This window comes from Lemur catta, chromosome 3, assembly GCF_020740605.2.
Source record: "Lemur catta isolate mLemCat1 chromosome 3, mLemCat1.pri, whole genome shotgun sequence".
Lineage (NCBI taxonomy): Eukaryota > Metazoa > Chordata > Mammalia > Primates > Lemuridae > Lemur > Lemur catta.
Window position 1 is genome coordinate 25,515,446 of NC_059130.1, and position 21,947 is coordinate 25,537,392.

The 21,947-nt window shown below is 44.8% G+C and overlaps 2 protein-coding genes across 5 annotated transcripts; one reads left to right on the forward strand and one right to left on the reverse strand.

The window, feature by feature from the left end:
• The first annotated feature begins 9,545 nt into the window (after window positions 1–9,545).
• TNFAIP8L2 (TNF alpha induced protein 8 like 2) lies at window positions 9,546–12,336 on the forward strand. Of its 2 annotated transcripts, none has more exons than XM_045545039.1 (2): window positions 9,546–9,630; window positions 11,255–12,336. In XM_045545039.1, the coding sequence occupies exon 2, from the start codon at window positions 11,287–11,289 to the stop codon at window positions 11,839–11,841; it is 555 nt and encodes a 184-aa protein (XP_045400995.1). In that variant the 5' UTR covers window positions 9,546–9,630; window positions 11,255–11,286; the 3' UTR covers window positions 11,842–12,336. The 2 variants fall into 2 exon arrangements, with proteins under 2 accessions (XP_045400995.1, XP_045400996.1); XM_045545040.1 differs by having other exon boundaries at window positions 9,547–9,630; window positions 11,231–12,336.
• A 4-nt stretch (window positions 12,337–12,340) lies between these two features.
• LYSMD1 (LysM domain containing 1) lies at window positions 12,341–21,927 on the reverse strand. 3 transcript variants are annotated; one of them, XR_006733837.1, is made up of 4 exons: window positions 21,081–21,927; window positions 13,952–14,316; window positions 13,347–13,552; window positions 12,341–12,703 (listed from the first exon to the last, which is right to left on the reverse strand). XR_006733837.1 is itself a non-coding variant. In XM_045545038.1 (3 exons), exons 1-3 carry the CDS (start codon window positions 21,258–21,260, stop codon window positions 13,414–13,416), a joined length of 684 nt encoding a protein of 227 aa, XP_045400994.1. In that variant the 5' UTR covers window positions 21,261–21,927; the 3' UTR covers window positions 12,341–13,413. The 3 variants fall into 3 exon arrangements, 1 of the variants encoding a protein (XP_045400994.1); XR_006733836.1 differs by having other exon boundaries at window positions 12,341–12,989; XM_045545038.1 differs by having other exon boundaries at window positions 12,341–13,552.
• Window positions 21,928–21,947: the final 20 nt, after the last annotated feature.

The following is a 21,947-nucleotide window of genomic DNA, read 5'->3' on the forward strand; positions in this document are numbered from 1 at the left end:
CCTTCTCGTCACCTCTCCGCCAATAGCACCGCCAGGGGGAGGGGCGCCGGGAGTACCGTCCACCCAGAGGGCCAGGCCGGGAGGGTGAGCTGAAGACCGGAGACAGGCGCGAGATGGACAGACCCACGGACAGTCGCTGACACCCAGACAGAAGAAGAGACGCACACAGAAACAGTGACGAGCTGACAGAGGAGAGGCTCTGGGGAGAAATCTTACAAAAGGAAGGAACAGAAAGCTGGCAGAAGAGAGAGACAGGAAACCTGGGGGCCTCGGCTGGGCTGGGCTGGGCTGGGCCGTCAGAGCCTGCGCGATCCTTCCTCCCTTCCCCTCCTTAATGGCTTTGGCGACCCTGCTCCCTAGGGAGTCTCCCGCCTCTCCCTGGCTCTGCCCCGACCCTCCGTTTTTCCTCCTTACGCTTTTTATGTCAACCTCCTTATTTCTCGCCATATGGTTCCTCTGGTTCATCCTGACCCCAATAATAAGGCCTAGCATGCACTTGGGGGCTTGAGGCCAGGGAAAGGAAAAAGAAGGTGTCAGCAGGGGGTTTTCCTTGTCCCCATCGTGTCCTCCCCTCCCACCTCTACAGTTAAAGCAGGATGGGCTCGGGCCACTATGCCAGGAACTGGCTGGAAGCTGGCTGATGGAAGAGGACAGGTAAGAAGGGCTGAAGCCAAAAGAGATGTGGAGACCAAGACTAATTGACTCAGAATCACACAGAAAGAAGAGCAACATGGAGACCCAAAAAAGAGAGAAAGTGAGCGTCTGCCCTAATCCCATGTACTCTTACTGCGCCCACAGACACAGGATCACAGACACATGTCCCATCTTTCCTCAGAGGACTCTGGACGTCCCTCCAAACAGCAAAACTGATCCTTTTCCATCCTTATCCTCATAAAGACCCTTTGATTCTGGGAATGTCAGTGAGGAGGAAGAATGAGACCACTTCAGACAGTACTGTTTGGCTTCCACCTTGGTATTGCCTGTTAGGATTCTTCCCTGTGTGGGGCTGGGACAAAAGACATTCTCAAAATTCCCAGGAAAGTGGGTGGCCTGGGAGACATTGGTATTCTCAGATAGTTTTATCTGAGTGAGCACTTCCACCCACATTTTAGTCTCTGGACTAGAGGAAAGGAGGGGCAGGGGTCTGCCACTGCTAGGACACCTTAACTGGACCAAGATCAAAGTGGGCAGCATCACCAACAAGGCTAAGCCTCACAGTAAGCAAGAAACATAAACACACACACATACACACAAACACATACACACACACTAAGACAGACAGACATAGATTTAAGGACAGGTGAACCAGTAAGATAAACAGGATCAGAAACAATGGAATAACACCTACACAAGATTAATTGCTGAGGGATTTTGGGTCCAAGGCACTTCAGCAAACACACAGTTGGGGTTGTTTTATAGGCTGGAAAGAAGTTTTGGGAGAAAGACACTTCCCAAATACACAAGCACTGAGAGGTTAAAAGAAATCTCCCCGTCAAGCAGAAACTTGGCAGAAACTTGGAGGTAGGAATAAATAAAAAAGAAAGAAAGAAAGAAAGAAAGAAAGAAATCTCCCCAGCTCCTAGCACAGGGTTTAGGTACTCAAGTATCTGCTTATTGAATAGATTAGTGAATGAGGATTACAGTATAATTCATTTAAAGTTTTAGGGCCCAGCTCAAATCTCAATTCAATCCAATAAATATTAAACACTTACTTCAGACACAATCTACTGCACAATCCACTGTGGGATGTGGTCCCAGTCTTTAAGCAAATGACCATCTATTTGAATTAAAATAAGATTTACATGTACTAAATGATTAAAAAGCAATACCAAGTCTCAAAAAAGGCTACATTGAGCATAAATTCCTAAATGTAAAGAAAAGACAAGAAATATTCTCCATGATGACTGCAGAAAAAGATGTTGGATACATTTTATCATGGAAGACAGGAGAACTTTGGTGTGGGAGTTGGCTTGGTGCAAAAAAAAAGAAGAAAATGTTCCAAAGAAGGACACAGTTTAAGCAAAAGGTTTTACTTGGTGAGCATGGAGCCTGAAGCATAGATAACAAAAGGTTCTATGAGGCTGATTTGTAGGAGTTAGGAGTAGGGGAGAGGGAAAAGGTTGAAATAATCTGATAGGAGTAGGATGTCATTTTAAATTCCAGAAGAAGGGCATAATTTGTCAGATTTTGTTTTGTTTTGTTTATTAGCAATAGACAGAGAGACCTGCTAGAAAGAAAACAGGGAGGCCTAAGGATGAGGGGAGAGGGGCAATCAGACAAGGATGATAGGATTGGGTATAGGAAGAAATGGATGAATCTAGAGCTATTTCAAAGGACAAATCAAAGTGACTCTCTCTCTGTTTCTTTTTTTTTCTTTTTTCTGAGACAGAGTCTCACTCAGTTGCCCTGAGTAGAGTGCCGTGGTGTCAGCCTAGCTCACAGCAACCTCCAACTCCTGGGCTCGAGCAATCCTCCTGCCTCAGCCTCCCAAGTAGCTGAGACTACAGGTGCACACCACCACGCCTGGCTAATTTTTCTATTTTTAGTGGAGACGGGGTCTCACTCTTGCTCAGATTGGTCTTGAACTCCTGAGCTCAAGTAATCCTCCTGCCTTGGCCTCCCAGAGTGCTAGGATTACAGGCGTGAGCCACCGCGCCCGGCCGACTCTTTCTACTCCCCTAGTTTTCTGAAGAAAATCCCACAGTCCCACAGATTGGAGTCTATAAATTCAGAATCTCCAAGCTTTGTCCTTTCCTCACCACTTCCTTGTTCATTTCAGCAAAACCTACATCCATCTTCAGAGAAAAGAGAGGTAATAAAATGTGAATTCCACCAACTTTTTGTCCCCTACAGATACACTTAGCTGCATCATCAGGTCTCTCTCCTCCTAACGGATGAGCCATCCACATCACCTGTCCAAGGTTCAAGGTTCACCTGTCACTTTACTGTAAGCTCTATGCAGTCAGGACCTGGCTAGGTCAGTCTGGTTAACCACTGTATCCGTTCCATTTAGCACAGTGTCTGCACATAGTAGTTGTTAACTGTTAACTCAACTAGTTGAACAAATTTGTACTTTGTATCTCCTACTTCAGGACTTCACATGTCTTCAAATCCTTTCTCCTTCATTTTGAACCTTTCCTACTGATATTTCCCCCTCAGCATATGCACATGCAAGTATCTCCCATGATTAAAAGGAAAAATTCCAAATTTTCTCTTGATTCTTGTATTTAGTTGTCACTCAATTTTTCTCTTCCCTTCCTAGCTAAACTTCTAGAGTCACCTATACTTGCTGCATCCATTTTCGTGATTTTCATGCTCAATCATGAAATATAATCGTTTTTGCCCTCTTGGTCACATTCAATAAACAGCTCTTTGGTTTTTATCCTTTTCCTCTCTTTGTGGGCAAAGGTCCTGTTGACCCCTCTTTCCTTGAAATGTTCTCCTCTTTTGGCTCCTGGGGTCCTTCTTTCTCTTGACAGAGACTAGAGGAGATTATATATATATATATATATATATATATATATATATATATATATATATGTGCTTTTGTTTTGTTTTGTTTTGTTTTGTTTAGAGGGGTCTTGTTCTGTCACCCAGGCTGGAGTGCATAGGTGTCATCATAGCTCACAGCAACCTCAAACTCCTGGGCTCAAACAATCCTCCTGCCTCAGCCTCCCAAAGAGCTGGGACTGCAGGCGTGTGCCACTGCACCCAGCAAATATATATATTTGAATGAATGAATGGCTTCACTACTATTAATATGGCTATTCTCAGCCTTCTCTGGCCTCTCCTTAAATGTTGGTGTTCCCTAGGCGCATGTTCTTAGATACTTCTTGCTCTACACATTTTCATTAGTCAAGATAATCCACATCAACAGTTACAATAACTGCTTATGTGCTGCTTATAAAATCTAGGCATTCAACTAATGCCTTAACTCCTCACCTAAACTCATGTATACAATTGCTTATTGGATACTTCCATTGGATTTTTCCTATGTATTTACCACTCAGTCTAAAGACAGGAAGCTTGTCTTTTATTTATTTATTTTTTTATTTCGTGGGTTTTTTTCTTTCTTTTTTTTTTTTTGAGACAGAATCTCACTATGTTGCCTGGGCTAGAGTGCCGTGGCATCAGCCTAGCTCACAGCAACCTCAAACTCCTGGGCTTAAGCAATCCTTCTGCCTCAGCCTCCTGACTAGCTAGGACTACAAGCATGTGCCACCATGCCCGGCTAATTTTTTTCTATATGCTTCTAGCTGTCCAGATCATTTCTTTCTGTTTTTAGTAGAGACCAACTCTCGCTCTTGCTCAGGCTGGTCTCGAACTTCTAACCTCCAGTGATCCTCCCACCTTGGCCTCCCAGAGTGCTAGGATTACAGGCATGAGCCACCTCGCCCAGCCTTATTTATTTATTTTTGAGATAGAGTCTCACTCTGTTGTCTGGGCTAGAGTACCATGACATCAGCCTAGCTAGCTCACAACAACCTCAAACTCCTGGGCTCCAGTGATCCACCTGTCTCAGCCTCTGGAGTAGCTGGGAATACAGGCATGCACCACCACACTCAGCTAATTTTTCTATTTTTAGTAGAGAAGGGGTCTCATTCTTGCTCAAGCTATTCTCAAACTCCTGAGCTCAAGCGATTATCCCACCCTAGCCTCCCAGAGTGCTAGGATTACAGGCATCAGCCACCGTGCCCAGCCTATCTTTTATTTTTTAACTCCAGCACTTAGTCATAATGCCTGGCATACAGTAAGTAGAGGAAGAAATAAGTGCCTTGAAGATTAAAAGCAAAAAATAAATAAATAAATAAAATAAAAGCTGTGAACTATCTCCAGCTATGTTAAGCTGAAGTCCTGCTTGACTGCTTTAAATCACATGGAACTTTCTCTTCCTGAACTGATATGAGTACTGATCCTAACTATGGTAAAACTTCAGCTAAACCAAACACAGGACTGTTCCATTCTGAATATTTTTCCAGATAACTGAAGTTTATCCAGTTAAGTGCAAACATCTTCATTCTGTTCCAAATGGAGATTATTTTTAAAGGTATTATTAATTTCCTGTGTATTATATAGTGGAAACAACACAATTTAGAGTCATTAAGACCTAGTTAGCTTCACCTCTGGAGTATGGCTTTGGATAAACCATTTATCTCTATGGCTGAGTCTGTCATCTGTGAGTGGACATGTTACCTTTCTGCCAACCTCTCTGGATTGAATAAGATAATGTAGGTGAAATGTTCTGTAAACTCACATGTGTCTCACACATTTAAGATACCATCATTTGACTATTTTTTGCTTACTCAGAGGCAGCAATGTGAACTTAATCATCCAGGAAAACAGTAAGCCCAAAGCCTAGGATATATGTAGTTAATACTGTTTGCTCCTCCTCTACATGGCCAAAAAGGCTGTAATTTTCAACTGTTTGCTTGGATTCCTAGTCTTCTCTTGCTATCTGTGTTAATTCTCCTTGCTATCTTCTTGCTTTTATTTTTTTCTCCTTTTTTTTTCAGTGTTCTTGCCTTTAAAAACTCCTCTTTCCTCTTTTAATTTGCTGCTAATTATATGCTATGGGTTCAGAGATTACTAGAAATTGGAATAGATTAAGAGATAATCAAAGAAAGACTTCCCCATGAGTGAAGTAAATGAACATTATTACATGTGACTGCTATGTTGCTACCATTTTCCTCTTATCTCCTGGTTCTTGGAGGTGTTTTTCTTTTCTTTCTTTCTTTTCTCTTCTCTTTTCTTTTCTTTTCTTTTCTTTTCTTTCTTTCTTTGTTTCTTTCTTTTTTTTTTTTTTTTGAGACACTCTAGCTCTGTTTATAGGCTAAAGTGCAGTGGTGTCATCGTAGCTCACTGCAACCTCAAACTCCTGGGCTCAAGTGATCCTGGATCCTCTTGCCTCAGCCTCCTGAGTAGCTGGGACTATAGACGTGTGCCACCATGCCTGGCTAAGTTTTTCTATTTTTAGTAGAGACCGGGTCTCACTCTTGCTCAGGCTGGTCTTGAACTCCTGAGCTCAAGGGATCCTCCTGCCTTGGCCTCCCAAAGTGCTAGGATTACAGGCTTGAGCCACTGTGCCTGGCCACCTTTCAGCAAATATTTATTGAGCACAGTATATGCCAGGCACTGTGCAGAAACTAAAACATAATCTCTGCCCTTGTGGAGCTTACAGTCTAATAGTAAGGCAGTTAATAAAGTTGCAAATTACAGTGAAGGGTGATTATTACAATAAGGTATGTGGTTCTATGGGACTACCTACCAGAAGGGTCTAATGGAATTGATGGGACAGGGAAGAGGTATGGATGAGAAGAGAGTTCTAGGCAGAGGCACAAGAAGTGGGAAGGTCTAGAGCAGAGGCAAAAGGGGAGGGAGGGAGGTGGGGCAGAAAGAGAGACATACCACCAAGTATTGGAGGAACTAAGAGAATTCCAACATGGCTAGGGCAGAGTACAAGAAGGGACAGACAAGAATTGAAGCTGGAGAGGAAAGTAGGTAGAGAGTTACTAGCAGAATTCTGGATTCAGAAGTTCTTACTATATTTGCATCTTATTGCATTTCATTCCCTCATTCTTATTTTCCAACTAGATTATACATTTCTTACAAAAAGGATTTTTACTTTTCCTGTGATTTTGGTAGTGCAACCTAGTCTTGTCCCCAAAGTGTGTGATCACTGTATTGACAGAGCATGCAGAAGTAGACTGATGTCACATTCATTATGAGGTTGACATCATTACCTCATAACCTTGTCAGGTAATTATGAGAAAAAACATATGCTTGAGAATCACAAAAGGTCTTCATTCCACCATTTGCTACCTTTGTAACTAGAGGATAGGTTATGTAACCTCTTCAAGCCTCAGTTTTTTCCATCAGCACAAAGAACATAGTGACATTTAATTCATGAGGGTATTAAATGAGGATTAAATGAGATATTCATATAACATCCAGCGGAGTACACTCAACAAATGCTAGCTCCTTTCTTTACTTCTCACTTCCCTCCCCTGAACTCTTAGTCCATTCTTTTCCATCTGTCCTCACACCTTACTCCATAACCATTCCCTTTCCTTTGCATTTTCTAAGCCTTTCTCTCTCCACAGGCTCCTTTCTCTCAGCCTACAAACACTCTCAACTAAAAGCTAAAAATAGTCCCTCTCTTTTACTCCAGGTCTACATCTCCTTAAGCTTTCCATTTCTCTTCAACCCTTTGACAACAAACTCCTTAAAAGAGTTGTCAACATTTTCTAATCCAAGCTCTATGAAGGACCCTCCGCTCTGGCCCTGGGAGTGATGAAGAGAGGTGGAACTAAGAAAGGAGCTGAGACCTGGCCACTATCTCCAAGGAGAACCAATGGCTTTGGAGTCAGTGGTATGCTGACTCCTTCTGAACTTCAACTTATTCTTTAACTTTTCACAACCAACCAACTTCCCAATCCTTCCCCTTCTAGAACTTTTTTGTAAAATCACCACATCCCAAGGTCTCTTACGGCTTCTCATCCTGTGATTAAGTAAACCATTGATCAATTCCTTTCAGTATGCCCTTTCCACAGCTAAAAATTTATCAAAGTATCAAACACATTCCCACTGAGCTAATTATTTCACTCCCCTCATCACACACCTTTAATGCTGCCCCACTGCCTACAGGAAAAGTCTGAACTCTTGAGCAACTTCTTTAAAGCTTGCTATGATCTAGTCTTTTTCCTTCTGTTATCTTTTAAACAGCCTGTGCTCCAGACATATAAAATAAATCACCACTTCTTGAGAATGCCCTGTATTATGTTTATTCCTGCCCCTATCACCTGGGAAGCATTTCTTCCCCAGCTCTGGCTATTAAATAGTTGAATCCATCCTTCCAAGCCTACCTCCTCAGCCCTATCAGAAGTAATCTAAGCTTCTTTACTCTCATGATTCTTTAAATCTCTGTTAAAGTAATGGCATTGTTTCACTTGCATTACAGCTATCTATATTTAAGTTTCTCTCTCTGATCAGGTTGTTAAGATTTTTTTTTTTTTTTGAGATAGTGTTGCATTCTGTTGCCCAAGCTGGAGTGCAGTAGCCTCATCCTAGTTCAATGCAACTTCAAACTCCTGCGCTCAAACGATCCTCCTGCCTCAGCCTCCTGAGTAGCTGGGACTACAGGCATGAGCCTCCACGCCTGGGTAATTTTTCTATTTTTTGTAAAGACAGAGTCTTGCTCTTGCTCAGGCTGGTCCTGGCCTCAAGTGATCAGACCGCCTCCGCCTCGCAAAGTGCTGGGATTACAGGCGTGAGCCACTGTGCCCAGGCTGTAAGATTCCTTTTTTTTTTTTGAGACAGAGTCTCGCTCTTTTGTCCTGACTAGAGTGCCGTGGCATCAGCCTCGCTCACAGCAACCTCAAACTCCTGGGCTCAAGCAATCCTCCTGCCTCAGCCTCCCGAGTAGCTGGGACTACAGGCATGTGCCACTATGCCTGGCTAATTTTTTTCTACATATATTTTTAGCTGTCCAAATCATTTCTTTCTATTTTTAGTAGAGACAGGGTCCCGCTCTTGCTCAGGCTGGTCTCTAACTCCTGACCTGAAGCAATCCTCCTGCCTCGGCCTTCCAGAGTGCTAGGATTACAGGCGTGAGCCACCGCGCCTGGCCTGTAAGATTCTTTTTTTTCTTTTTGAGACAGAGTTTCGCTCTGTTGCCCTGGCTAGAGTGAGTGCCGTGGCGTCAGCCTAGTTCACCGCAACCTCAAACTCCTGGGCTTCAGCGATCCTACTGCCTCAGCCTCCCGGGTAGCTGGGACTACAGGCATGCACCACCATGCCCGGCTAATTTTTTCTATATATATTTTTAGTTGGCCAGATAATTTCTTTCTATTTTTAGTAGAGACGGGGGTCTCATTCTTGCTCAGGCTGGTCTCGAACTCCTGACCTCGAGCGATCCACCCGCCTTGGCCTCCCAGAGTGCTAGGATTACAGGCGTGAGCCACTGCACCCGGCCTAAGATTCTTGATGGTAAATATTTTCGCCTTATCAACAATTGTGATTTCCCTCTTGTTTTTCTATCACTTTAGCAGCCACAAAGCTCAGTAGTCTTGTTCCTCTAGTGGTTCAGTGCTGTGCTGACACCTGCTGGTCACATGTGGTTCAGCAGCCCTGGCCCCAGTACCTTCCTCCCTCCAGTATTAAGATTGGGACAGTCTGCGCCCCTACCTGCCAGGCACTGTTAGAATATGCTGTGGTAACATTGCCCCCTAGTAATTCAGAACTTTCCCCCCTGACCCCCACCCCAGCAGTTTGGACTTTACATTTTATCCAGTGCTGTAGAAATATAAGGACAGGATCTCAAGGAACTGGGCAGCAAATAAAGAAAGGAGACAATCTGAGAGTGGGGATGTGCAAACCCCTCCTCCCCCCTTCAAGAATCAAGACTTTCCCACAGAATTATATTTTGTTTTACTTTTGTCAAAACTTTTTCTAGGTTGCTCTTGGGCCATAGGCCTTCTTGGTGACAGTGGTGATGAACCGGAGGTTGAGCAGAGAGTAGGAAGGCGGGGCTCAAGGGGTGGGGCCAAGCCAAAGGGCCTTTCACTTGGGAGCTTCTCCATTCTGTCAGCTCTCCGGGAACATCCAAGGCAAGACTGGCACCCAGCACAGCAGGTGAGGGACCAGCAATGACAGAAGGGGAAGGGTAGACTTTAGGGCTGATGGTGGCAGAAGGGTCCCCAGCACTTTCAGCCTTAGCTTGCCATATTGGGAAACTGTCACTTGTAGAATTCTTGAGTCCCCTGTAGAGCTTAGTTTTCCCTGGGGGCAAGGCAGCCTCTGAAAGAAAGACCTGGTTTGGGATGGGAGTGGGGGGCAGGGCTGAGACATGGGGATGGATATGGATATGTGACAGAGAAATGCCAGGAAATCTCAGAAGACATGGAGACAGGCCAGTAAGGGCCAGAGGGAAAGCATGGCCAGGGCAGAGGATCATAGTGAGGACCCAGATAAGAGAAAAAGGGAGACCGAAACAGGGAGAGGGAGAGGACAGTGGACCAAATGCGAGATGGTAATGGAGGCAATGGAGAGCTGGGTAAAAGGAAGGCCAAGGAGGAAGGAAGGCTCACATGGAGCAATCTCCTCTTCCGGCTGAGGAGCACGGCCCAGAAAGCCCCAGGGCAAGCCGGGAGGGAGAAAAGCAAAGTTCTAGGTTCCCACTGGAATGATTTGGCTGGGCAAGAAACCCCCACGGTTACCCATCTCCCCTGCCTCTTCAGACTCCCATTTTGGTTTGGGGGAGAGGATAAGGCTGCTCCTCACTGCGGTCACAGCCACATCCTGCAGAGCAGGGGAGGGGGAAGTAAGAAGCAAAACAACCAGAAGAACCACAGGCGAACACCATGGGGAGAGAACCCTGGACATGTGCGGCTGATATGCCACCAGAAGGGTCCTCAGTTCAAACAGCAGAAGACTGTAGACCTTTAGTGTTGCCTACCCTGTTTGAGGTGCTTGTTTCTCAGGCTTCCGCAGTGCACTTCAACCTCATGGAGCACATTCCAAGAAAGGAGGTTTCTTTGGATTATGTTTTTGAGCCCATTTTAATCATTTACCAGTGCCTCGGGCCAAACTGCTTAATTTCTTAGCTTCAGTTTTCTCATGCAAAATGGGGATACCTACCTTACAGAGGGCTGAGAAAACTGAGATAATTCACATAAAGCACTTGGCACATAGTAGGTCCTCAGTAAATGTTAATTATTATTCTTATTAGGACTCCTGAGACTCCCATGTTTCTTAATTCTTTAAAGGCAATACAGCACACTAGCTGACAGGAACTTTTGGGGTCAGAAAAATAGTTGTGTTTAATCTCGGGCATATTATTTAACATAAGCCTCAGTTTGCTCACTGTGAAATAAGGAGAGCCATACCTGCACCTCATAGATGGATGGTACACAGTCAGTGTTCACAAATGGTAGCTGTAAGAATGATCTGCCAGGTAAGCCCTACCTTCTCCATTGCAGCAGCAATAGCCTGCTTCCCGTTGAGACTTAGCTCACAGTAGGCCAGCCTCCTGTGGGCCCACATTGCTCCAGAGCCATCACTGTCCTCCTAGGCTGTTTTGGAGATCAAAATTTCCAACAGCACTAAAGGGAAAAAGCAGGAAGAAGGCACAGGGAACGAGGGGGCCCCATGGGAAAGAGATGACAAACAAAGATGATGAGACAGAAACCAAAGAAGCAACAGAAAGGGAAAAAGCCATTTCTTTCTTTCTAAGGAAGCCTGTTGGCCTTTCTTCTAGCGACTGACCACATACCCCAGTCCCCAGGAACCATGGAGTCCTTCAGCTCAAAGAGTCTGGCACTGCAAGCAGAGAAGAAGCTACTGAGTAAGATGGCAGGTCGGTCTGTGGCTCATCTCTTCATTGATGAGACAAGCAGTGAGGTGCTAGATGAGCTCTACCGTGTGTCCAAGGAGTACACGCACAGCCGGCCCCAGGCCCAGCGGGTTATCAAGGACCTGATCAAGGTGGCTGTCAAGGTGGCTGTGTTGCACCGCAGTGGCTGTTTCAGCCCCAGTGAGCTGGCCCTGGCTACCCACTTTCGAGAGAAGCTGCGGCAGGGAGCCATGACAGCACTTAGCTTTGGTGAGGTGGCCTTCACCTTCGAGGCTGCTGTTCTGGCAGGCAAGCTGACCGAGTGCCGGGATGTGCTGCTGAAGTTAGTGGAGCACCACCTCACATCCAAGTCACATGGTCGCATCCGACATGTGTTCGATCACTTTTCTGACCAGGACCTGCTCACGGCCCTCTATGGGCCTGACTTCACTCAGCACCTTGGCAAGATTTGTGATGGGCTCAGAAAGCTGCTGGACGAGGGGAAGCTCTGAGAGCCCCGAATCTAGCACATTTTACCTTGGCAAAATGGCTGACTGAGAAAACAACAGACAGCGGGCTTCCTAACCCTGCTCATCTGCACTAACGCTTTTCAATCCTCAGGCTTCATTCTTTCCCAAGAGCACTTTGACTCTGAGACCACCCCACCCCCAAACTGCTGGTGGAGAAGGAGCAATGCTGAGGGGTGAGGCCCCTCTCCCACTCTAGCCCCAGGACAGGAAACAGAGCTGCGTGAAAAAGGCGAAGTGAAACTTGGATCTCTATTTCTCCCATAAGGGACTTCTGAAACAGGGAAAGCCCTCTTCTATGAACCCAGGGAAGGGGGCACAGCCTATATAACCCCTCTGGGGACACTAAAGACAGAAGGGGGTAAGGTGGCCCTTAGAGACAGAGCTTGGACAGATACCAGAGGCTCTGTTCCACAGTGCAGGAAGAAGGGGCGAGAGCAAGGGAGATTCTCTTAGGGGAAATAAAACTACTAAAACATGCACAGGGCTCAATGTTTAATCTCTCCAGCTTCTTATACCTTATGATCATCACAGAGAAAAGGAGATATATAAACACCACTCATCTCACCTCTCACCATCTCCATACAGGAGATTGAGGCATATTTCCAGTATCATTGAGGTTTCTTGCCTACTTCTGTTTAAGAAACAAAAAAAACCTGTACCGCATATCAGTGCTACAAACTGCAAATAAATACACAGTGAGGAGCAAGGCATAGACAGACAGGCTCTGGTGGGGAGAGAGTATAACAAAGAGATTTGCTCAGCTGTCTTCTTCAAACCGCAGGGAAATTCTTCCATCCCTTAGCCCCACCACAGGCCGAGCAGAGGAACAGGCCGGAAGGGTGAACTGTTGGAAAGGAGAGGTCAGATCCCACAAGGCTACTTCTCTCAGGGCAAGAGTTGTGGAAAAGTCATAGGGAATTGGTTAGTCAAGCCTGAGCCCAAATCCTTTACTTCGAGATTGAGGAAAAGGCCTGGCACAGTCTGCTATTCTCTACGGTGGGGCTGGATCACTGATTGCTGCTCAGTAAGGTGCTTGGCTGAGGAGGTGGGGAAGGTGAGGAACCAGTAGTCACTGGCTCACTGTTCCAGGGCTCCCCTCATCCCAGGGCTACAGACATCCCATTTGCCAGCTAAGAGTAGGAAGGAATAGGATACAGCAAATAAATATTAGTTCAATATAGCACCAAATAAATTAGATAACGTAGTTGGAGACGAGGAGGAAGTTGAGGGGGAATCTCTGCTTCCCTGCTCTAACGCCAGGGAATGGTGAAAGGGGTACAAAAGGCAGCAGGGATGCAAAAAGAGACTTTTGAATCTAAAGGACAACTCTAGATTCAGCCTAAGAATTGGGAAGGGGTCTAGTGCCCATCCCCTACTCTTGCCAATAAAACTGCCCCAGGCCAAGGAATCCTTGGCAGAGAAGGAGGCTGGGGAAGATGGCTAGAGTAGAGGGAGGCGGGCTGGGAAGCCATGTTCTTGAGCCTCACCTCGGGCTCCTCTCCCCCTCAAGTTGTTCCTTCAACATCTTGCTTCTCACAATCAGTTCTGGGGACATCAGAGTTTGAAGATTTCATCCTCCTGGTCCCGTAGTGTCCGGGTCCGAGATGTACGTGTCAATGGCACAGGACCTAGGACTGCTCGTTGCTGCATCCGAGGGGAGCTCAGGTGGTGACCTGCATCCTCCCCTGGTACCCTGCAGGTGAGGAAAAGAGACAAAGAGTGACAGATCAAGGGAACAACCTGAGAATGGGCCAAGTGAAGAGGTACATGGGAAGCTGTCTTCCTCTCCTAACACACAAGCTGGTTGCTCTAAGATAATCTCAATACCCTCTGCATAAATCCTAACCCTAATGCTCCTTCATGGATGATCAGGCAGTAAAAACAGTCAACTTTTTTACTCCAAAAAGAACACAGAACCCAGTTTCCCACTGCTTCTGCCCATTCCAGTAGCCATTGGCTCTGCTCATTGTCTTGGGGCCACCTGGGAGAAAGGTATCACCTTGCATCTTCTGATGGCACTATGCTGGTTAGGTAATACTGGAGGGACAGAGGAGTCTATGGAGGGACATATAACGAACCGTTCAAGACTCACCCGCTTTCCCCTTTTTTCAGCTTCTGAGCAGCAGCCTTCTTTGACAGGCTGATCTGTGAGTCAAGCTTCTTAAGGAAATCAGAGGCAGAGAGGTCGTGGATGGGTGTGGGGGGTTCTTGGCCAGGTGCAGAGAGGACTTTACCATTGGCACGTCCTGAACCTGTCTCCTGTTTCTTTCTCTCAGCTGAGTGTGGCCGAACTTCATCCTTACTTGGGCGTACCTCTTCCTCTCCATCTTTCTCTTCCTCAGAATCCAAACCATTGAACAAGTCTCTGGGCTCTGTCAGGATGGGGATGTAGAGGGTTTTCTTCAGGAAGATGGAGTCATTAGTATAAAGACGGTTTGCACGCTTAATCTGTTCCATCTTTAAAGAAAAGTCACCAAAATTAATGACAGTAATAATGATCAATCTTATATTGCAGCTTGAACTTTTTAAAGTGATTGTACAGGGGCTTATTTGACCCCATAACAACCAAACTAAAGAACAGACAAGAAGGCTGATAGTTCCTATTTTATAGATCAGTGGTTTTCACACTTTTTGGTCTTAGGGCCCTTTTCCACTTTTAAAAATCACTGTGGTAAAAAGCCTTTAATTACTGAAAAGCTATCAGTATTTAAGGTATTATCAAAGCTGAGAAATTTTAAAAAATGTATTGAAAAATAACACATTACATGTTAACATACATATCTTAATGAAAAACAACTATATTTTTCAAAACAAAGAAATAAAGAACATTGTTTTACATTTTTGCAATTCACTTTAATATCTAACTTAACAGAAGACAACAGGATTGTTATATCTGCCTCTACATTCAATCTGTTCCAGTATCACACATCATGCAGCTTCTGGAAAACACTGTATACTCATGAGAAAATGAGAGTGAAAAAGGCATATAACATCTTATTATTATTACTATGAAAGTAGTTTGACCTTGTGGGCCCCTGAAGAGTCTCACAGACCCCTAGGGGTCCCTGGACCTCACTTTGAGAATCACTGTTAAGGATCAAGGAACTGGGCTAAGTGCAGTAGCTCACATCTGTAATCCTAGCACTTTGGGAGGCCGAGGTGGGAGGATTGCTTGAGGCCAGGAGTTTGAGACCAGCCTGGAGCAAGAGTGAGAATCCATCTCTACAAAAAATAGAAAAATCAGCCAGGCATGGTGGCGTGTGCCTTATAGTCCCAGCTACTCTGGAAGTTGAGGCAGGAGGATGGCTTGAGGTCAGGAGTTTGAGGTTGCAGTGAGCTATGATGATGCCACTGCACTCTAGCCCTGGGGACACAGTGAGACCTTATCTCAAAAAAAAAAAAAAAATCAAGGAACTGAGGTTCAGAGAGGTTAAGCTACTTGCTGAAGGTTATCTAGCAAGTTAATGACAGAGCTGGAACTAGGATTCTCAGCCTTTTTTACTCCTTCTGGGAATGGTTTTCACACTATAATATTAACAATTTTGGCCTGGCTAGCAGCTCATGCCTATAATCCCAGCATTTTGGGAGGCTGAAGTGAGAGGATTGCTTGAGGCCAGGAGTTCGAGACCAGCCTGGGCAACATAGCGAGTCCCCGTCTTTAGAAAAATTTCTAAATAATTTTACTAATCAAATATTTATTTTGTACCTATTTACCTATTTATTCATTACTGAATATAGTGACTGGCATCATCATCTATCTACTAGGGCTTTCAAGGTAGAAATATCAATGTTAATTTTTAACTCATACTTTCATCACCCATACCAACTGATCAACAAAAGTGCTTCCCAAATCTCTCACATCTGGTCTCACCTTCACGCTATTGCCATTGGCTTAGAAGAGACTCTTAATATTTCTCATCTGGGTTACTGCAATAGTTTAACTGGTCTTCCTCTCTCCATCTTTACTCATTATCCTTTTGGCATCTATCTTTCTAAAAATAATAAATTGGATTAACTCAGTACCCTGCTTATAAACCTCCTATGGCTCATTAGCTAAAAGATAAAATCCAAATTAGCATGCAAGTACTTTCTCAATCTAGCCCCCAAAGGAAATGTATAGATTCATTTCTCTTCTTCTGCCACCTATACAATTTTTTTTTTTGAGGCAGAGTCCTGCTCTGTCACCCAGGCTAGAGGCGTGGCGTGCCGTGGCGTCAGCCTGGCTCACAGCAACCTCAAACTCCTGGGCTCAAGCAATCCTTCTGCCTCAGCCTCCCAAGTAACTGGGACTACAGGCATGCACCACCATGCCCGGCTAATTTTTTCTATATATTTTTAGTTGTCCAGATAACTTCTTTCTATTTTTTAGTGGAGACGGGGTCTCGCTCTTGCTCAGGCTGGTCTCAAACTCCTGAGCTCAAACAATCTGCCCGCCTCGGCCTCTCAGAGTGCTAGGATTACAGGCGTGAGCCATCGCACCCAGCCCCACCTATACATTTTGCTATCCTGAACTTTTCACTTTTCTTTGAACATTCCATGATCTTTCATTATTCATGCTGCTCCTTCTGCTTGAAATGCCTCCCCACTATCCCTTTCCCTGCTTAGAAAACATCTACTCATGAACTGTCATTCCATTTTGTGTTACTTTCTTCAGGGCTCCCAATGCATACTATAAATATTGCTGTAATAATACCTACCCTATTATACTGTTATTCACCTCTTTGAATATTTGCCTTGCTGAAACCCTACGAGTCCTTTAAGGGAAGGGATGGTGACTCGCTGTCACTGTATCCCTGAGGTGCTCCTTAGCATCACACAGAGCTTGGCACAAAAATAAACTAGATAATAAAATACAGAAACTGCAGAGGCTGGGCAGGGTGGCTCACGCCTGTAATCCCAGCACTCTGGGAGGCTGAAGTGGGAGGATAGCTTGAGGTCAGCAGTTCAAGACCAGCCTGAGCAAGAGCAAGATCCTGTCTCCCTGTCTCTACCAAAAATAGAAAAATTAGCTGGCCGCAGTGGCACACACCTGTAGTCCCAGCTACTCGGGAGGCTGAGACAGGGGGATCTCTTGAGCCCAGGACTCTGAGATTGCAGTCAGCTATGACAACACCACTGCACTCTAGCTGGGGAGGCAAAGTAAGACTCTGTCTCAAAAAAAAAAAAAAAAAAAAAGAAAAAGGAAAAGAAAAGAAACAGCAGATATAGTGTACTAGTATTTTATTATCAGAAGCCAGAGAGCCAGTTTTACTGAAAATTCATCCCATATTGGCACATGTTTGGAAAATCATATTTCTTATATCTGTCAAATATCAAAGCTCTTTCTACCCTAGGGCAAGGGTACTACAATAAACTTGACTAATAAACTCTTATACTACAATGTGTTTAAAAATAAAACTGAATCAATCTAAACAATAAAAAAGATAAAATTGGCTTGTACTTTTATACTATTATTTTGCCAAATGCTTTGATGCTATTAAATTTATTTTGCCTGGATATTATCCTGGGTCCCTTTCTAGCTCCAAGATGCTATGAATTGATTCGTGAATTTTGTTGCTTTTATTATTGCCCAGAGGGGTCACACAGTATCAAGCCACAGTCTTTAACTAGAACTAGAAAGGTCCTTAGAATCTAGTTGGTATAACAAAGCAGTTAAAAGGGAGGGTTTTAGAAGACGACAACCTAGTTTGAATCTTAGCTCTAGCAATTACACTAGCCGTGTAGTCTCTGGCAAGTTATCTCTCTGAGCCCTGGTTTCTTCATCTTTAAATGGGGATAGTTACACCTACCTCATAGTTTTAGGAAGATAATATAATTCATGTATAACGCTTGGCACATACTCAGTGTACTGTAAATGATAGGTAGGTAATAAATAGTTATCATTATTTAACACATTTTCTTCATTTTACAAATGGTGAGGAAACCAAGATCCCAGACGGGGGAAGTGACTCAGCCAGGAAGCAGAAACGTGGAACTAGAACCTAAAACTCTTCTTCACTAGACCCAGAACTTTCCTGTACTCACAAATTTTAGGGCTATCAGAAAGCCTCGATAAATTATTGTTGAATATTTGTATAAATGAATTATACAATTTAAAAAAGCACACACATAATAAAAAAAATTGTTGAATCCCTGGTAGCCCTGTTTTCTTTGTTACATACCTCCTGCTGAGACCCAGGGGCTGCCCTGTATTTTCATACCTACTTCCTTTGCTTAGGCCATTCCCTCTACACTAGTCCCCCCTTACCCTCAGTGTACCACAGTCTGAAAATATTAAATGGAAAACACCAGAAATAAACAATTCAGAAGTTTTAAACTGTGTGCCATTCTGAGTAGCATGATAAAATCTCGCGCTGTCCTGCACTGTCCAGCTTGGGCCATGAATCATCCCTTTGTCCAGCATATCCATACCGCCAGTGACCATTAGTCACTTAGTAGCCATCTTGGATATCAAATTCACTGTTAGGGTATCGCAGTGCTTGGGTTCAAGTAACCCTTATTTTACACAATAATGGCCCCAAAGTGCAAGAGTACTATACTTAATTTATAAATTAAACTTTAAGGCCAGGTGCGGTGGCTCACGCCTGTAATCCTAGCACTCTGGGAGGCTGAGGCGGGTGGATTGCTCGAGGTCAGGAGTTTGAGACCAGCCTGAGCAAGAGCGAGACCCCATCTCTACTAAAAATAGAAAGAAATTATATGGCCAACTAAAAATCTATATAGAAAAAATTAGCCGGGCATAGTGGTGCGTGCCTGTAGTCCCAGCTACTCGGGAGGCTGAGGCAGAAGGATCGCTTAAGCCCAGAAGTCTGAGGTTGCTGTGAGCTAGGCTGACGCCACGGCACTCATTCTAGCCTGGGCAACAAAGCGAGACTCTGTCTCAAAAAAATAAATAAATTAATTAATTAATTAAACTTTATCGTAGGCATGTATATACAGGAAAAAACACAGTACTGTATATGTAGAGTTTAGTACCATCCACAATTTCAGGTATCCACTGGGGGTGAAACATAACCCCTGGAACATAACCCCTGCAGATAAGGGGGGACTATTTTACTTGAAATGTTTTCTTTCCTGTACTCCCAATCTCCATGTGTGGAAATCTTAGCCACATTTTCATTCATTCATTCAAAAAACATCTTTCAGCCAGGTGCAGTAATGCATGTCTATAGTCCCAGTTACTTGGGAGGTTGAGGCAGGAGGATCACTTGAGTCCAGGATGTGGAGGCTGTGTGTACTATGACTTGTGAATAGCTACTGCACTCCAGCCTGGGCAACACAGTGAGATACCATCTCTAAAAAACAGAAAAGGCCAGGAACGGTGGCTCACACCTATAATCCCAGCACTTTGGGAGGCCGAAGCAGGATCACTTGAGGCCAGGAATTTGACACGAGCCTGGGCAACATAGTGAGATCCTGTCTCTACAAAAAAATGTAAAGATTAGTTGGGCATGGTGGTCCATGTCTGTAGTCCCAGCTACTGAGGAGGCTGAGGTAGGAGGATCACTTAAGCCCAGGAGTTGGAGGCTAAAGTGTGCTAAGATGATGCCACTGCATTCTAGCCCAGGCAACAGAGTGAGACCTTCTTTCAAAACAAAAAAAACAAACAAACAAGAGAAACCCCTCATATTTTAAGCTTCTTTATGCTGGGGTCTATGCCAGACTATCTATCTATCTATCTATTTATTTATTTAGAGACAGAGTCTCACTATGTTGCCCAGGCTGGTCTTGAACTCCTGGCCTCAAGTGATCCTCCTGCCTCAGCCTCCTGAGTCACTGGTATGAGCCACCACACCCAGCTTATGCCAGACTTTAGAGATATAAAGTTAAAAAAATAGTTCTATTTTTAAGGAGCATAGGAAAGCATTATAGGAAAGACAAAGACGTAAATAACTGTATTATGTAGAATTGTAAGACGGGCCATAGAGGAAGTCTAAGTCTTTCAGGGCCCATTGTGATGGCACGCTGAAAATCTGCACCAATGTCCACCCTTGCCCCCTTAAGTAAAATTAATCTTTTCTGATTTTCCACCCTCTGTTAATACCCCTACAAACTCACCACTGTCTGTCACCCATAGTCATTATTTGTGTCCCTGTCAATTGCTCATGTAAATTATATGAGGACAGCAACTATACATTTTATTATGTTTTTCTCTCCCAAGAGTTACTACACAGCTCTAAATACAGCAACCATAAAATGTTGGCTAAATTCAATATTTGCTTGTGTGTGATGGAACAAGATCTGGCTGGGGCAGAGTGTGGGGTGGGAGGGAATGGATAACCTCATCAACTTTAATGCAGTACATTTTTACACCTATCAAGTCTCCCCTATGCGTGACCTGAAATACTTGGTGTAGAGAGTACCTCTTTTGCATCAAGGAAGCCACCTTACTGGGAAGAAGGCAGAGCACTGAGGAGGAAACAAGAACAAGAAGAGACAGGCACTTCAGGTACTTTTTTTTTTTTTTTTTGAGACAGAGTCTCTGTTGCCTGGGCCGTGGGATCAGCTTAGCCCATAGCAACCTCAAACTCCTAAGCTCAAGCGATTCTCCTGCCTCAGCCTCCCAAGTAGCTGGTACAGGTGTGTGCCACCATACCCGGCTAATTATTTCTATTTTTAGTAGAGACAGGGTCTCACTCTTGCTCAGGCTAGTCTCCTGACCTCAAGCAATCCTCCTGCCTTGGCCTCCCTGAGTGCTAGGATTACAGGCGTGAGCTACCATGCCCGGCTACTTTAGGTACTTAGAACTAAAAATCAGCTCTCCATTATTTGCTGTAAATGTGTAATCACTCTCAATTAAAAATTTTCTACGTGGTTAAAAGAGTTAGACCTGTTTGAATCCGAACTCTGACACTCAGGTATTTGATCTTGGTCAAATTGGTTAACCAATTTAAATATCAGTTTCTTCATATGCAAAAACGGAACAATAATTGTATACTTGATAGGGATGTGAGGGTCAAATGGGCTAATGTATGGAAACCCTCTAGCATAGTGTCTGACATAATAAATAGGAGCTACTCCTCTCTATTGCAATAGTAGGACAGGATTTGTCCCAATCAGACAGTGCAACACTGAGATGGGAAAATAAAAAGGTAAAGGCAGGAGAGACCACAACACAATTAGGAAAATTTCAAAGGAGGTTGCCTAAAAGGTCCACTACATTCTCTCGAGGACTAAATCCCTTCTAACTGGTTGTCCGTACCCCAATCCTGAAAACTCACCGTCACCCCGTATTTGAGTGCTACTCCAGCCAGAGTGTCTCCGGGCTCCAACTGATGCTCCAGGCGTCTTTCCCTCACTGGGGAGCAGGCTGATTGCACCAGGCTTCCATAAGAACGAGCCCGGCTCCCTTGAAGCAGTCCTGATCCCCCGAGGGGGGGCTGTCTAGAGGGAGAAGTCATCTCCTCACCCTGAGGACAGCCGGGGTTGCAACTGGTGGGGGCTCCGCTAAATGACTGAGAGTGATGGGCCTGAAGTCTGGAAATGGATATTCAGGGTACTTCTTTCCCCTTTCTCTTCTCAAGTTTCCCCACGTCCCCTGGCACTACGCCCGGCACCTTGCTTCTCCTCCCGCCAAACCCCTTACCCACAAATCTGTCCCGTGAGAATTCAGTCCCTACCTGAGTTAGCACCCTTCTTACGTTCGCGCCCCCTCCCTGCTACACTGACCTCTGACCTTTGAACTCTGAACACCCTCCTCAACACTCTTTCTTCAGTTTGCCCCCACGTCCGGCAGCCTGGCCTCGGGGCGCTCCCCCATTCCGGCACCGCCCCGTCCTGGGGTTTGTCTGCTAGGGTCAGGAACAAATCAGGCCCACCCGAGGGGGACTGTCGCCGCAAATGAAACGCGTGACGATAGCGTTTTAGTACACTTTCCACTCAGAGATCCTCAAAGGCCCGCGCCGCATCAGATAGGTCACACCCTCAAATTCCTGCTCCACATCTAGGTTCATGTCCCTCCAAAGGCCTCGCAAGGGCCTGGATCAGGGGAGCGGCAAGCTCTTTGGAGAAAAAAAAGAAAGACTTCATTTCCCAGAAGGCTCCGCGTTTGTGGAGTCGCAGGGCACCATAGGAAATGCAGTTCCCCT